We start from the raw sequence: 16,598 nt of genomic DNA, 5'->3' as shown, positions 1-16,598 counted from the left end.
GCATCCTTGTGGCATCCCACTTGTTACAGCCTGCCAACCCAAGAATGACCCGTTTATCCCTACTCTCTGTTTTCTGTCCTTTAATCAATCCTCTATCCATGCTAATATATTATCCCCAACCCCATGAGCCCTTACCTTGTGTAACAACCTTTTATGTGGCACCTTATCGAATACCTTTTGAAAATCCAAACGTAATCAAGGGTGGCTCTGTTTGAGAAAACATTCCCCGCTGGAATGTTGTGCACTGGGTCAACTCTTGAGATGTTCATATTTCAGTAATACCATATTCCTGGGAGTGAATGGAATTCAGCCACTCTCTAAAACAAAATTCATTATGCAATCGAAAGGAACAGCATTCATTTTTTTAAATGGGAATAAAAAGCATATTAGCAGATTAGTCTGGCATGCCAACGTACTGCACCGTGGCTTGTGAACTTCCTCCTGCACCTCTCACACATACTGAGGTCAGCCTATTTGTGCAGGAAAGAAGCAGAAAGCAGAGACCAAAGCCTAGAAATGCGTTTGCTGCCCACCTGTTTCAGGCGATACGCCCCTTTTAATATGGAAATCAGGGTTTTATGACAAAAATAAGACCCCCTTGCCATTTTAGATAGGAACTGGTTGGAGCCTGCACAGTGCAGACTTTGACCAATTCCATAGGCAATGAAAGAGAAGGGGCCCTCTAAAGATAAGTCTTGAATTATTTTTGTGGACCCCAGAGGCTCTGGGGTCTACAAAAATAACCTGGGACGCTGCCGCCCCAGGCCACTCCCTCCACAATCACAATCTCCCTCCCCTACCTTCCACGGTGCCAGCTACAACTTCCCAGATTTGTTGAATTCAATTTCACAACTTGCTATTGTGAGATTTGAACTGATAACCTCTGGGTTGCTAGTCCAGTCCCATATTCTATGGGGTGGATTCACCAACAACAGAAAAACAATGCGTGCACAAGTTTCACCCATGAGCTCTTGCTCAGAGTCTTAAATGTGACTTTAATGCAACTGCTCATGTGCGAATCCTGTGCATGCCCAGATAGTGCAAAAGCAACCTTGTGGATGTGGCTGGGAGTCCTCCCAGAGGTCAGTCAGCCCTCCCACAGCCAGATTGAAAATGGCAGATTTAAATGCCATTAGTGCAAGCTACTTGCCATTCCTGGCACTTTTGGTCTGAGGCAGCAAGTGCAGTTCCAGGAGGGCTTCACTGCCTCCAGTGGCAAGTGGGTCGTTTAATCTGCAGGGTTGCCTTTAGCAGACTCTATAGCACAGAGGGAGCATAAGTTACAAGGCATTACTCCTCTAATAATCCTTTTTTAGTTCCAGGGTAAACTGTGGGACGTTTGTCCCACCAAGAAAGGCCTCATGCTTTTTAATTTAAAACAGTTTTATTATCAAGAAAGGTTTTTATAGTCCTATTATATCTTAAAGACCACATGTATCCTATGGCTGCTTTAAACAGCCCAAATCACAGTACTGCAACTGGAAAATAAAAAGGAACTCTGCAACTTTGCCCTCCTTCTCAGATCACACATCAAGCCTGCAATAGGATCCCCACTTGTCTGGTTTTGGCTCTGGTATTTAGTGAGACGTCCAGGCACTTCTGAAATGTAAACTGGGCACCAAAAGTGTGACTTTTAAAACCAAAGTCTGTTTTTCCACTTATTTCCATGTCTTATGGAGAGACGTTAGTTCGCACTGTTTTTAAAGAATCTCCATCCGAAGAAAAGCAAACATCCACTTTAAGCCCCGATCCTACCTCATGGGGCAGCTTTGGGAAAATATAGCAATTCTGGACATTTAGTTTGCTTACTTAAAATTAAAAGCCTTCATGTGGCAAGTCAATCTATGCCAAACTGCAAAGAATAAAATAGGGCCCAGTGAGTTTCCTCCAAACCAGATTCTAGAAGCTTCTTATTTGGAGACTTAAAACGTTCGCATTCTTAGAATTGTTACATTTTAAATGGACTCAAGACAGCACAGAGCAGCTGCACAGCAAAATTGCCTGTAAGTGTGTTTACCTCTTCAATTTGCTGACAGCTAAATACTACTATGTAAAGACAGTGAGGTACATTTTCCGCTTCACTGCTTGGAATGAAAATTCCACAATTTCTACAACAGGTGGGAGATCCGCTCTGCCAGATTACCGCCCAGGTGGTGGCGGTGAAAATTTACCTCCGTGTTCCCTTTCAAGAACAATCGAGGTAATTTTGACTGGGCAATAATGTAAAACGGGCGATATGGGATCAGCCGCCTGTTTTACACCTCTCCTGATTTTCAAAGAGCCGACCCAGGCACAATGGGCCGAATGGCCTCCTTCTGCGCTGTACGATTTTATGTATAATGCACATTTGATCAGATATCGCCCGTTTTACATCATCGCCCAAAGTCAAAATTACCCCTAGTGAAAGTTGATTTGAAACTAGCAATGTGAGCTGCTAATCTGAATAAACTTTCAGAGTACGTATTTTTCTGGGCTATTGGAATGGGTCAAAACTTGCTGTAGATCAAAAGGTCACCAAGGATTCAAGTTCTGTTTAATAAAATGCACACACACAGGTACTCACAAATCCATGCACAGACCCTTCTCACACGCACACACATTTGCAAACTTACATGGAAAGGGTCTTTTTAAAGGGTTGTTGTAATTTTGGGGAGTGGGTAGAATCATATCCGGGAACAACCTCCTCAGGAAACTTCACTCAAAAACTATGGAAAATCAGTGCTATTGTATACACTGTAGGGAGAAATTTCCTCTGAGCAGCATATGTAGAGAAAACGTAATCGCGATCTTTAGAAACCTGTTTACAATGTACCTACACACAGCAAACAGAGAAACTCTTCCCCTAAGATTTGCGGCAGCATAAGGCTTCACAAAAAGCTTTTAGTCAAAATATAAGAACTACATCAAGGTATGTTTAAGGAGACACCACTGGTTTTCATATTGATGTGGTTACGCCGCAAATTGCAGACATGCAGACTTCTCAGGATACAAACATGGGGCGAAACTTTCAACTTCAGCGGGGGTATAAACGGGCGGTAACAAATTGGTAACAGATTGGCCGCTGACTTCAATGGAAAGGAAAATCGGGCAGGGTGTATAACAGGCGGCCGGCCGATCTATTACAGCCCATATTACACCCACTCTGACGTTGAAAGTCCCGGCGTTTGTTTCTGATTAACATACCATGCTCAACTGCTTACATGCTTGTGAGCACAAAATCACATCACTGGCTTGAATGTCATCAGTGTGTTCCTGCCTTCAAAGTGCAAACCACCTCTTTTGGTGGGACTGGAACCTTCTGGAAGTAGCAGGGCTGCCTTGTTTGCTTTGCCACCCTGCCACTAAAGTTAAGATTGCTGTCGATGGCAGCATGGTGAAGTGCTCATGTGACTTAAATCTTTCTGGTCATGCATTTACTTCACAGCATGGCTGCTGGTAGCAGCCCTAACTCCAGCAGCAGCGCTATAAGGTAAAGGAGGTAGCATTGCTCATTGCACAAGGTCTGAGATACACCTAGACATAAGGTACAAGAATTGTCTCTGAAGGCAGAGGCAACAACTGTTTCTATGACTTGGGGCAGGCTGAGTGGTGCAGTCTTTCTGTGCAGGCCCATGAAGCAATTTTTCACTCACTGATTTATATGTATTTTCCCCCAACCAGACACAAAGAGGCTGCCCTGACTACAGCAACAGTGCTGCGATACGAACAAGCTTCTTTAAGGGTGGTTTCTCCCTGTGTCACTGGAGGTGCAGTGTTACCAATGACACTGGATGCCATGTCATCACTTTGTTCTGGCTATGTCTGAACTCTCTGCCTGTGGACAGATGCCAGCAGAGCAGTTTTCACATTGCTGGTCTATACAGACCTTCCTACAGGTCCCATCCCAGAGGCTTGAGCACAAAATCTAGGCTGACACTCCAGTGCAGTACTGAGGGAATGCTGCATTGTTGGATCTGCTATCTTTCGATTGAGACGTTAAACTGAGGACCCGTCTGCCCTTTCAGGTGGACGTAAAAGATCCCATGGGGGTATTTCGAAAAAGAGCAGGGGAGTTCTCCCGTGTCCTGGCCAATATTTATCTCTCAACCATCATTACTAAAATAGATTATTTGGTCATTATCACATTGCTGTTTGTGGGACCTTGCTGTGTGCAAATTAGCTGCCACATTTCCTACATTACAACACTTCAGAAAGTACTTCATTTGGCTGTAAAGCGCTTTGGGACATCCTGAGGTCGTAAAAGGCACTACATAAATGCAAGTCTTTCTTATTAATTGTTACTAATGGGGCTTTTGCCATTGGAAGAAACCTGGTAGCATAAAGGGAACACATAATTGAAGTGTTTGAAAGTCACCCACCATTTATCAGCATTGCTAAGTGATGAAGTGTTCATTCCTGTGCCTGACAGTTTTATAGAAATCCAGTCACAAACTGAGAAGGTATTGAAGCAGAGAGTCAGATTCCACAGAACACCAAAGGCAGCAATAAGCCAGAAATCCTATTTATTGTGTGTTAAACTCAGTGCATCAAGAAAAACCTTTTGTCAACAATTACAGATAGAGATGAATCACAAGACTTCACAAGTGATCTGATCAGCTGGTTTACAAGCTGAAAGGGGATTCCAATACAATATTTCTTTTGCAAAGTCCTGCACAGAATGAGCAAAATTGTTATTAGTCAATCTTCCGTTTCAAATCCTATAATCTCTTGTATGATTCGTTGCGAGATCCAACAAAAAAAGAGAAATCCAAATATCCAATATTAAGGCAACAAAATAACAGATTCTGAGCCATGTTCCCATCTCACCTGTTTGCATTGTCATTCCTGTACTGCTATCCTCCTCACTCTGAAAGCTGCACACGTACATTTTTGCTGGCATTTGTACACAAAATAAATAAAAGATGGCTCACCTCCACAGAGAACTTTCCAGAACCTTTCCCATATCTGAATGGAACAATTTGGTGAGAATCAGGATCACCTGCAAAGCACATTAAAAATGCAAATTGAGTACATTGCACAGTAAACGAAAGCAGCACAAAATCCTAATTTGCTCCAACATTCATGAAATCAATTCAAAGAAATGTAAAATGCTAAAAGGTTTGTTAAAAGAAAATATGGCATTCGGATGGCACATATAAATGGCTACAAGAGCATGTCAGAGGCTGGGTATTCTGCGGCGAGTGACTCACCTCCTGACTCCCCAAAGCCTTTCCACCATCTACAAGGCACAAGTCAGGAGTGTGATGGAATACTCTCCACTTGCCTGGATGAGTGCAGCTCCAACAACACTCAAGAAGCTCAACACCATCCAGGACAAAGCAGCCCGCTTGATTGGCACCCCATCCGCCTCCCTAAACATTCACTCCCTTCACCACCGGCGCACAGTGGCTGCAGTGTGTACCATCTACAGGATGCACTGCAGCAACTCGCCAAGGCTTCTTCGACAGCACCTCCCAAACCCGCGACCTCTACCACCTAGAAGGACAAGAGCAGCAGGCACATGGGAACAACACCACCTGCACGTTCCCCTCCAAGACACACACCATCCCGACTTGGAAATATATCGCCGTTCCTTCAACGTCGCTGGGTCAAAATCCTGGAAGTCCCTTCCTAACAGCACTGTGGGAGAACCTTCACCACACGGACCGCAGCGGTTCAAGAAGGCGGCTCACCACCACCTTCTCAAGGGCAATTAGGGATGGGCAATAAATGCTGGCCTTGCCAGCGACGCCCACATCCCACGAACGAATAAAAAAAAAACAAAGGGCAAATTCGTCACGTGGTGTGGTGTGGCATGGTGTTAACCAAGCAGGCTACGGAGGCCCCAGGGTCAAAGGTTTCCACTCCTTGTTGCTATTCTGTAACCTCTGTTGGAAGTATAATGTATGTGGGCATCAAGTGAGGACAATGTTGAGCTTGGCTGTGATGCCCATCTTGCCTCCCCCATGGTTGAATAACCTGCTGATCCTAAAATCATTGAATGCTAAAGCACAGAAATAGGCCAGTCAGCCCATCAAGTGTTATTCTCCACGAGAGACCTAGGGCCAGATTTTGCTGAAAAAATAACGGCGTCTGAACGCCGCACGCCATTATTAACGCATAAATCGGCCAGTAACTTGTAGCGAGGAAGAGATACCCCGTGAACTGCGAATCGCCACAAGTTGCTGGCCGACTTGCACTGCTCCGCTGTGATTTTCATGAAGTTGCTGCATTTGCACATTAATTGCCCATTGAACTTGCCACAGAAAGTTAAGTCTAATAATTAACAGCGTAAGTACCCTTTTAACAACGTGATAATTGTTAGTGACTGTCAATCAATCTCTCTTGCCCAGAAAGTAAACAATTATTAGTGTGGAGTCTCATTACTTGAGGTTGTGAAGAGCTTTAGGAGATTTTTAAAAAGTCAAATTTTTAATTTTTACATTTTATTCCTATACTTTTCCTTTCTGTCTCTTTTTTTTCTCTCTCGAATCTAATCTTTCTTTCCCTCTCTTTATTTTTTTTCTGTACCTGATTCAACATTGAATTCACCCACTCTAATTCACCCTCCTTCCTCTGCCTATTTCCCAATCCTTAAATCTCATTGGTTAAGGAGATAAACTGTTTGTCCCGCTGCACCATTATCAGCTCGCACTTCCAGTGACTTTGTGTACAAAAAATATTAAAACCTAAACATGCACTAATAAGTCTAACAGGGCATGCCGCAGCATGCGTTTGCTCCAGCAAAATCTGGCGCCTAGTTTAATCCCATTCTCCTGCTCGCTATCCATGCTCTTTGAGATTTCTCATTTTCAATCAACTATCTAATCCCCTTTTAACACAATTTATAGGCCCTGCTTGAACAACCGTTTGCAGCAGAGAATTCCACATTCTCGCCACCACCTGGGTGCAGAAAGTTTTTTTTTAATATATATCTCTCCTTTAATTCTTTTCATGATTATCTGAAATTTGTGCCTCTTATTCCCATCTTGCCGACCAGTGAAAGCAACCTGGGCCTGAAAAATGCAAGGACCATTGCTTCCAGCATAAGTAGGAATATCGAGAACCTCTGCCGTTGACCCCACTGAATATCTAGGCTTGGGGGGGGTGGGCGGATAGGTTTCCTATTTTTAATTTAATTGGCAGGCAATCTCACCACAATGGGCACATCTTGCGCACTGCCAATTCGGTACCTGATGATTTTTTTCTAACTAAACTCTTTTTAATTTTTTTTCAGCATGGTACTATCAGTGATGAACTTCATCCCATCCACCAATGCAACCGTTGATATATGTACTTTTCCCATTCCCAAATCCGACATTCAAACCTCAGAAGAGTATTGCTACTGTGATACAGAACGCTCAGATTGGCCCTGGTTCAGAAGCAGCGATGAACAGGCTGCTCCGCTAGGAGAGTCACCCCTCTGTTGCCTCAAAACACTAAAGGGGAAGGACTTCCATAGGGGTTCTCATTATTCTTTGAGTGAGATGTTAAACGAGGCCTTGACCGCATATTTCTGTGGTTCAGGTGTATGTTAAAGATCACATGGTACTACCCAAGGAACAGCAGAGGGTTCTCCTGATATCCTCCCTGACGTACCTCACCTAACCACTCAAAACGGATGAACTGGCCATTCATCTCATTGCTGTTTGTGGGACCTTACCATCGAGAAAAAGGCTGCCATGTTTGCCCACGTAACAATCCTCTTCTCACTTAGCGTCCATCCAAGGTGTCTGGATAGCAAGCGTGAGTGAGAAAGTTGAGCGATTTTCTCCTTGTGAATCAGAGCACTGAACCTAATTGTAGTAACCCTGCCACCACTCAGCTGAGATCAGCAACGACTGGGGCTGAGCTCCAGGACTTTGCTGGTCTGTAAGGATCAGCCCCTTCATTGGATTAACTCACAGAGCCATCAGGAGAGCCCAGTCTCAAGATTTATTTTTTTCCAAAAATAATTTGTAACAACAGCTGATGCAGTTGGCAAAGCCATAACGACAGTGGCAGTGACATCATCACGCACCTGCCTGTATACAAACTTGACAAAGAGACTTCACCATGGCGACAAAGCCCTGTGCAAGTTTAAAGCATAAAAGCAGATTTATTTCAGTAATACCACACGGGAGGATTAACAGGGCCAGCGTTAAGTCATTAGACTCCACCCTCAATGCGCTACATGTAAAGCCAGAATTATTATTGTTTTTACTTCATTCAATGCTTATTGTGGATTAAGAAGCATCCTGGCTCTGTCTATATTGACTTGTCTAGTAGTTACAGGACACGTGTGCCATATGAAATAGAAACCTGTGCAGTTTGGTTGGTCAATGGTTTGCTGCTGCTTTTCCCCAGACATTCAATTTTTTATCCTCAGACATGCTAGTGGGGAAGAGGAAAGTGTGTCACAGGTTCATTTACGCTCCACTTTTACACCACGGCACTGGTTTGAGACTGTTTCAGGAACGGTGGATGGCATGTGTGGAACGATAATTGGGGGAGGGGAAAGAAAACCATTTAAACAGGTGTCATCACCATATTAAGGGTTTTCAAGCAGGCTCAGCAGACTGCACCATGCCCCTATTTATAAAGAGGAAAAAGTATCCTTATATGTCAATTTGAAACATCATCCGTTGGGCGGAACTTTCAACTTTGGCGGGGGCATAAAACAGGCAGTAACGGATCGGCTGCCCGCTACACACCGCGCCCGATTTTCCTTTCCATTCACTTCAGTGTGGAACTGATCCATGCAGACCTGGAAGGTGCCAAGTTTGATCCCTTGTCTGTGCTGAGTGAGTTGATCGTAGTGGAGATGGCAGTAATTGATTTCAGTTGCCTTAAGTTAGGGAGGAGACAATCAGCCAGGGCTCCCACTCCTGATCACTGTAAGGTGATCCCTGCAGCAAAATGTGCATGCAAATCTGGTGAAGGCAGGATACCCACATGGTCGATTAGACCACTATCTTGGGTCACACATGAAGACCACATGGGCAAAGTACTGGATGGCAGCCTGCACCTGTGGATTATATCCCAGCACCAGAAAATCGGAGAAAGTGGGGAACAAATAAATAAGTAAAATAAATAAATAAAATAAGTAAATAAATAAGTAAAAAGAAGTAAAGGCCACAAAGATTTTGGAAGTCTTTTGAGTGTTTGAAAGGGTTAATGAAATACTGCATGAAAGAGGGGACTGTCGGCCATAATACCCAGCACATCCACACATGGTCCTGACACACTTTGAAGGGTTTGGATTTTCTTTCCTGTTTATCTATCGCTATTACAGAGCATGAAAGAAGGAAAACCATTTTGCTTAGCGGCTTGGATTTAAACCGCTGTCGCATATAAAACCTCTTTCGCACAAAAGTTGGCAAGACTGTGTTAGCAATACGCATCTTTTCAAAACTGAAGAATACTATTAGACAGAAGTTTGCAAACACTGCACGCATTTTAATTTGCCAGAGTGAATAGCAGCTGTTGCTAAGCATTTGTTAAATCGTTTAGCAGTTATCTCTTATATTGTATAACATTCTGCCCGTCTCTACACCACTTATTTCAATCCTCATCATTGCCATTATAATATACAGTCACTGGGACAAGATTAAAGGGAGACAAAGATGGCTTGATGGTCCAATGCAATCAATCGTGTGCTGTGCACAGGCTGGGAGACCTGGGTACCTTTTCTTTTTTTACAATTATATATTTATTTTTAAATACAAGCGCTGTTTTCCAGGACAGCCTGACATGGTCTAGTTCCACGACGTAGGAGGACATATTTTGTTACACTGGTGTTGGATACGTCTGTGCTCCATCCTATCCATGCCCTCCTCCCAGCCGCAGTGGATCAGATCCACATCTTAAAGGATCTCTACTGGCTTCATCATACCCACACCCACCCATCCCACACCCTCTTCCATCTTATCCATACTTTTCTTTCCACCCCAATCACGCATATCACCATTTTGCTCTTAAAGTTCTCCCAACTGCAGTAGAGCAGATCTGTTTTCTTTAAAAAGGATTGTTCAACATCCATCTAAGTATCACCGCTCATCTTAGGTTTCTGCATCTTCTGCTCTGAATGCGTGCAAACTAGCTTTTCTATATCTCCCGATATTTCCTGGAATTTAGTTAGTTTCCACATAGATTTATATGCTAACCTTTCTACATTTATATTTTTAACACTGGACTATCCAGTGAAGTATCACAGGAAGGGAGACTGATTTCCATGCCATTACAATGAACCATTTTGCTACTAAAAATGTAATAATAGTCTTGCTGTAAATCCATCTAGGAACCTTGAATCTTTTTTTTACATTATCTACCTAACATATAATACACTCTCTAAAGTATGTCTAATCTCAGGATTCTTCCACAGTGGGGCCCAAATGGATTTAATTAGAAAGAACTCTCTGCACTTGTCCCAGGTATCTACCTGTTGAATTATAGATTTATATCTGATCATAAAAAGATCGGAAAAGAAACTCTGAAGTGCAACTTGTCTTCAAGGGGGCAATTTTTGTCTGTGCACAGTAAAGCAGCAGTGGGTGGGGCATGTGCAGTGGGCCCTGGAGGAATCAGCGTGGAACTGGTAATATTTTTGTGGTCAGTCCTGGATCTGGAGGTGGGAAATCGGGCAGTGTGGCTGCTTAAAGAGGAGGTGTATTTTTCTTCAGGAACAGAAAGAAGCGGCATTGTGGAGCAGCGTGCGAGTGCACAACTTGCAGAGCAACTACATAAGTTTTCAAATCCATTGATGTGGGAAACCCACAAGCCACTGTTGGAAAGACGTCTCCAAAAGCTCCACCCAGCTTTACCTGACACTCCCATTTTGAGCATCACTGGAAATGGCCACCTCCTGACTTGCACCGCCCATGGTTGATAGGCGGGAGCAGGAACTGGTATTGGTCAGGCGGGCAGAGATGAAAATGGCACCGGGGAGTAAAAGACATCCCTTGACTCCCATTTACATGTATGGCATGAGGCTGCTGCCTGTTTCAAGTAGGAGCTTTGGCGTTCAGGATTCCAGTCTGTCTGAAAATCAGAAAGGACGTCAAAGCAGCAGTAAGTCGGCGGGACTAGCAGCCACTTCATTTTGCTTCTGCGACTGCCCACTTTTGAGCGCAAACGGGGTCGTAACAAAACACAAATCAACCCCACCCTTTTCTCTGGTTCAACCAGGCAAGGCAACCAACCAACAATCCATTTGGTTGTAAGTCTGGCCACCTCATCCCACCTTATCTTTACACTCTTTGTAATATATCCAGTTTTATTTAAGGGAACAGCAACCTACAGGAAATCCGGCAATATACATCTAATTTTCCTACTTCAGTTGAGCAGAAAATTCAAGCATCATAAATGCAGTCATGTTAGACAACTCGTTTATTTTTAAGGTTTTGATTTTTCCTGCCAGGGATAGGAACACTGCTCATCATCATTTCATATCTTGCCTAATATAGATGCGTTTCAAACTGGTCAGAGAAGGGGAGTCACCACAATCCCTAAACACCCTCTAAAGGGCCTTTTGAAGCACATAACTCCACATTTATGTTTAATACTGGCCATTCAGAAAGGCCCCTGACATGCTCCAATTAACTGGTGGCAGAAGTTATGTCAAAGCCCTGCATTAATCTGAGGAGTCGAGTGTTCAGCGTCTGTGATTTGTAAAGAATATCAAGATGTTGCCAGCATGCAGTCATATTTTTTATTCTTTGTCTCTTGGATGTGGTGTCTGCCCATATCATAAGAAAAATCAAGGAGCAAGATAAAGCCACAGCCCATTGAAGCTCAACATTGTGCTTAAAATGATAAAGGGATTGGACTGGGTAGGTACGGAGAAACTATTTCCTCTGGTGGGGGAATTCAAACAAGGAAGCATAATCTTAACATTAGAGCTAAGCCGTTTATGAGCGAAATCAGGAAGCATTTTTTTCATGCAAAGGGTAGTAGAAATCCAGAACTCCCTCAAAAGGCTGCTGGGTCAATTGAAATTTTCAAGACTGAGATCCATAGATTTCTGTTAGGTAAAGGTATCAAGGGATATGGTGCAAAGGCAGGTAAACAGGTAAATTGAGTTGAGGTACAGATCAGCCATGATCTAACTGAATGGCAAGACAGGCTCGAGGGACTGAATGGCCTATTCCTGTTCCTATAGTAGTAGAGGCGGGTACAATTTTGTCTTTTAAAAAGCATTTGGACAGTTACATGGGGAAGATGGGTATCGAGGGATATGGGCCAAGTGCAGGCAATTGGGACTAGCTTAGTGGTATAAACTGGGCGACATGGACATGTTGGGCCGAAGGGCCTGTTTCCATGTTGTAACTTCTATGATTCTATGATTCTATATCCTACAACAACAAAAGCTTGCAGTTATATAGAGCCTTTAATGTAGATAAGCCTCCCAAGGTATTTTATAGAAGCGTAAGGAAAAACAGACATAGAGCCAAAAAAGGAAAGATTAGGAGGGGTGACCAAAAGCATAGTCAAAGTAGTGGGTTTTAAGGACAGTCTTAAAAGATGAGAGGGAGGTGGAGAGGCATAGGGGAATTCCAGAGCATGGGACCTGGGCAGCTGGAGGTACATCTGTCAATGATGGTGTGAGGAGTGGGGTGGGATGCACAAGAAGCCAGAATCAGAAGAATGGAGAGTTTGGGGGCAGTTCTAGGACTGGAGAAGGTTACAGAGATGGAGGGAAATTTGCAATTTCGGCGGTGTGGAAAACTGGCAGTAGTGGATCAATCACTTCAATCGACGTTAATGGAAAGAAAAATCTGGTGGGGTGAAGAACAGGCAGCAAATCCGCTACCCCCAGGTTTCCGGTACCACGGAAGTGAAGAATACCCCCACGGAAGGGGTGAGGCCAGTTTAGGGATTTTTGCAGAAGGATAAGAATTTTAAAATTCGGGTGTAGAGGTACTGATAGCCAGTGTAGGTTAGCAGGGACAGGATTGATGAGTGAGCAGGGCTAGCTGCAGGATAAGATACAGGCAATAGAGATTAAGTTTATGGAGGGTGGAGGACGGGAGGCCAGCCAGGAGAGCACTGAAATAGTCGAATATGGATGTGGCAAAAACATGGATGGGCGTTTCAGTTGCAGATGGGCTGAGGTAGGGGTGAAGGCGGGAGATGTTACGGGAGTGGGAGTAGGCGGTCTTTGTTATGGAGAGTATATGAGGTTGGATGCTCAGCTCAGGTTGGAACTGGATACCGAGGTTGTGAACAATTTGGTTCAGCCTGAGATAGTTGCCAGGCAGGGGGGTGGAATTGGTGGCGAGAGTACAGAGATTGTGTTTGAAGACGATGGCTTCAAGATGTTTAGCTGGAGGAAACTATGGGTCCTCTGAGACTGAATGTTGGACAAGCAATTACCTCTTATTATACGATCCAGCTGAATTTTGAACATTCCTAATGTTTTTGCCTGACTGGCAGATGTTGATAGCAGTTCCTAATATGTTTTAAATTTATCTCCTCTGGTCCTACTTCCCTGTCTTACTTTGAAGTATTATCTTGTGTTTACCTTATCTGTACTACTTCATATTCTTTATACCTCAGTCAGGTTCCCCCTTAAACGCCATTTCTCTAGATTATAACGCCTTGAGTTTCTCTCATGATTCCTCATAGCTCATCCCACGCAAATTTGTTCCTCCTCTCTGCACTTTCTCTAATGCACACATATGTTTTTTTTCTGGTGTGGTGATCACAATTGAACACTGTGGCCCCGATATTAATGGGGAGCCGTGGAGGGCGCAGGGGAACCCGTAATCGGGAAAAGAACCCGGCTGCGGCCGGGGACACGGAGATCCTGCCGATCTCAATGGCAGGGCCTCATTAGAATATTGTTGGGCCGTCTCTCGCCTAGCAGACGGACAAATTGACAGCCTGGCCGACGGGAATAAGGAATAACTAGCCGCAGGAGGCCGCAGCCGGGAACCCATGGGAATAGTCCCCGGTAATTGGAAGAGAGCATCAGCTCCGGGACGCGATCGAGGGAGGGTGCAGGGGTGGGGGAGGCTGGAGTTCAGGACCAGAGGGAGGCTGGAGATTGGGATCCGGGGGGGAACAGAAGGTTCCGGGCAATGATTGGGGCTGGGGAGGCCGAAGGCTTTCTTGTGAGGCCTGGGGGATGCTCTCCTGCTCCTCCTGGCCTGTCGGCGGTGGAGTAAAATCGAGGCCTGCATTTCAAATATGGTCTGACCAGTGCATTGTAAAGCCATAGCTTAACCTCTGAAGTCTTGTATTCTGCTGTTCTATCTCAGCATGCCATTGTTTTTTTTAATTCATCCCATTGCCTAGGCATTGAAAATGCTGACTTCCAGGTCCCTTTCTAAGTCTCCCTGTGCTATTCATTCATAGAATAGAATCATAGAACGGTTACAATACAGAAGGAGGCCATTCGGCCCATCGAGTCCACGCCGGCTCTGTGCAAGAGCAATCCAGCGAGTCCCACTCCCTCACCTTATCCCCATAGCCCTGCAAATGTTTTCATTTCAAGTACTTATCCAGTTCCCTTTTGAAGGCCATGATTGAATCTGCCTCCACCACCCCCTCGGGCAGTGCATTCCAGATCCTAACCACTCGCTGTGTAAAAACGCTTTTCCTCATCTCACCTTTGGATCTTTTGCAAATCACCTTAAATCCATGTCCTCTGGTTCTTCACCCTTCCGCCAATGGGAACAGTTTCTCTCTATCTACTCTGTCTTGACCCTTCATGATTTTAAATACCTCTATCAAATCTCCTCGCAACCTTCTCTGTTCCAAGGAGAACAACCCCAGCTTCTCCAGTCTATCCACGTAACTAAAGTCCCTCATCCCTGGAATCATTCTGGTAAATCTCTTCTGCACCCTCTCTAAGGGTTCACGTCTTTCCTGAAGTGCGATGCCCAGAACTGGACACAATACTCCAATTGTGGCCGAACCAGTGTTTTATAAAGGTTCATCATGATTTCCATACTTTTGTACTCTATGCCACTATTTACAAAGCCCAGGATCCCGTATACTTTTTTAACCGCTTTCTCAACCTGCCCTGCCACCTTCAATGTTTTATGCACATATACTCCCAGGTCTCTCTGTTCCTGTACCCCTTTTAGAGTTGTGCCCTCTAGTTTATATTGCCTCTCCTCATTCTTCCTACCGAAATGTATCACTTCGCATTTTTCTGCGTTAAATTTCATGCGTCCGCCCATGCCACCAGCCTGTCTATATCCTCTTGAAGTCTATCACTATCCTCCTCACTGTTTACTACCCTTCCGAGTTTTGTGTCATCTGCAAATTTTGAAATTGTGCCCTGTACACCCAAGTCCAAGTCATTAATATATATCAAGAAAAGCAATGGTCCCAACACTGACCCCTGGGGAACACCACTGTACACCTCCCTCCAGTCCGAAAAACAACCGTTCACCACTACTCTCTGTTTCCTGTCCCTTAGCCAATTCTGTATCCATGTTGCTACTGCCCCCTTTATTCCATGAGCCGCAATCTTGATGATAAGCCTACCGTGTGGCACTTTATCAAACGCCTTTTGAAAGTCCATATACACCTCATCAACTGCATTGCCCTCTCTTACCCTCTCTGTTACCTCATCAAAAAACTCTATCAGGTTAGTTAAACAATAATTATTCAATATTGCTTTTATTAATGGGCTCAATTTCACAGAGAAATTGCGGGTGAGTTGGGGGCGGGGGGGGGCTCCAAAAATCACGGAGCTCCCGTTCGGGTTCGGAGGTCGGCCCCAACCTGCCGATTCTGAGTTCCCCACGGACGCACCCATGTGTGCGCAGGCAACCCGAAACCGGAAGTCCCGTCGGCAATTAAAGCCGGCGGGATGACAGTTAAAGAGCCAAATGTACCTCACTGAGGTACTTAAGGCACTTTACCGGTGATAGATTAAGTGATTACAACGATTTTTTAAACTTACCTGGGCGGATTTCCCACGGCTTCTGATGAAACCAGGAGTGCAGGGCCAAATCAGGCAAAAAGAAACAAAATAAAGTACATCAAAAACCACAGAAGGAAGTTAAAACACAAAATCAACCTACCTTTCCCCCTGCTCCGATGTCTGAAGTCTCCCTCTCCGATGTCCCCCTCTTCACCCCCCCCCCACGATGTCCCCCTCTTCACTCCCCCGATGTCCCCCTCTTCACCTCTGATCTTCCCCTCTCCTCCCACCCCTGATCTTCCGTTCCAGTGCCGGATGACGTCTCGCTCTCTCTCTTTCTCACCCCCCCCCCACCTTGCGTTGCAGCTCCTGATGGCAGCCAGCTTGTCAATCAGGCTGGCTGCCGGGCGTGAAACCTGGAGATGACGTTAATCATCAGCAATCTACATGCGATCGCATCGGAAACGGCAAGTTTTGTTTATGTGGATTTGCCACGCACACCTTCACCCCTCCCCCCGCCGCCAACCCGTCACCATTGTAAAATTATGCCCCAATATTTCCAGCTCTATTATAAACAGCAATGGAGACATCAGGAAACCCTGCTTTACATCTCATCCTAATGTAGGCAAGAATGAGATTATGTCCTTTGAGGTAAATGAAGAGAGGGAGCCCAGTATATTATTCAAAGATCCACTGACTATAGCTGGAACCAAAGCCAGACTTCTCCAGTACATGCAATAGATGTTGCCAATCAACGCTT

At 44.7% G+C, this 16,598-nt stretch overlaps 1 protein-coding gene across 2 annotated transcripts in view; it reads right to left on the bottom strand.

Annotated features, from left to right (window-relative positions):
• sorcs2 (sortilin-related VPS10 domain containing receptor 2) overlaps nt 1–16,598 on the bottom strand; it is a 598,225-nt gene that overhangs the window by 502,413 nt on the left and 79,214 nt on the right. For both annotated transcript variants that reach the window (XM_067991267.1, XM_067991275.1), the window contains exon 2: nt 4,911–4,978. In XM_067991267.1, the coding sequence (XP_067847368.1) occupies nt 4,911–4,978 (68 nt within the window). The remainder of the gene's footprint in view (nt 1–4,910; nt 4,979–16,598) is intronic.

The sequence above is a fragment of the Heptranchias perlo genome, chromosome 1 (assembly GCF_035084215.1).
Source record: "Heptranchias perlo isolate sHepPer1 chromosome 1, sHepPer1.hap1, whole genome shotgun sequence".
NCBI lineage: Eukaryota > Metazoa > Chordata > Chondrichthyes > Hexanchiformes > Hexanchidae > Heptranchias > Heptranchias perlo.
Note: the sequence above shows the minus strand (reverse complement) of the source record. Positions and strands in the feature narration are given on the sequence as shown.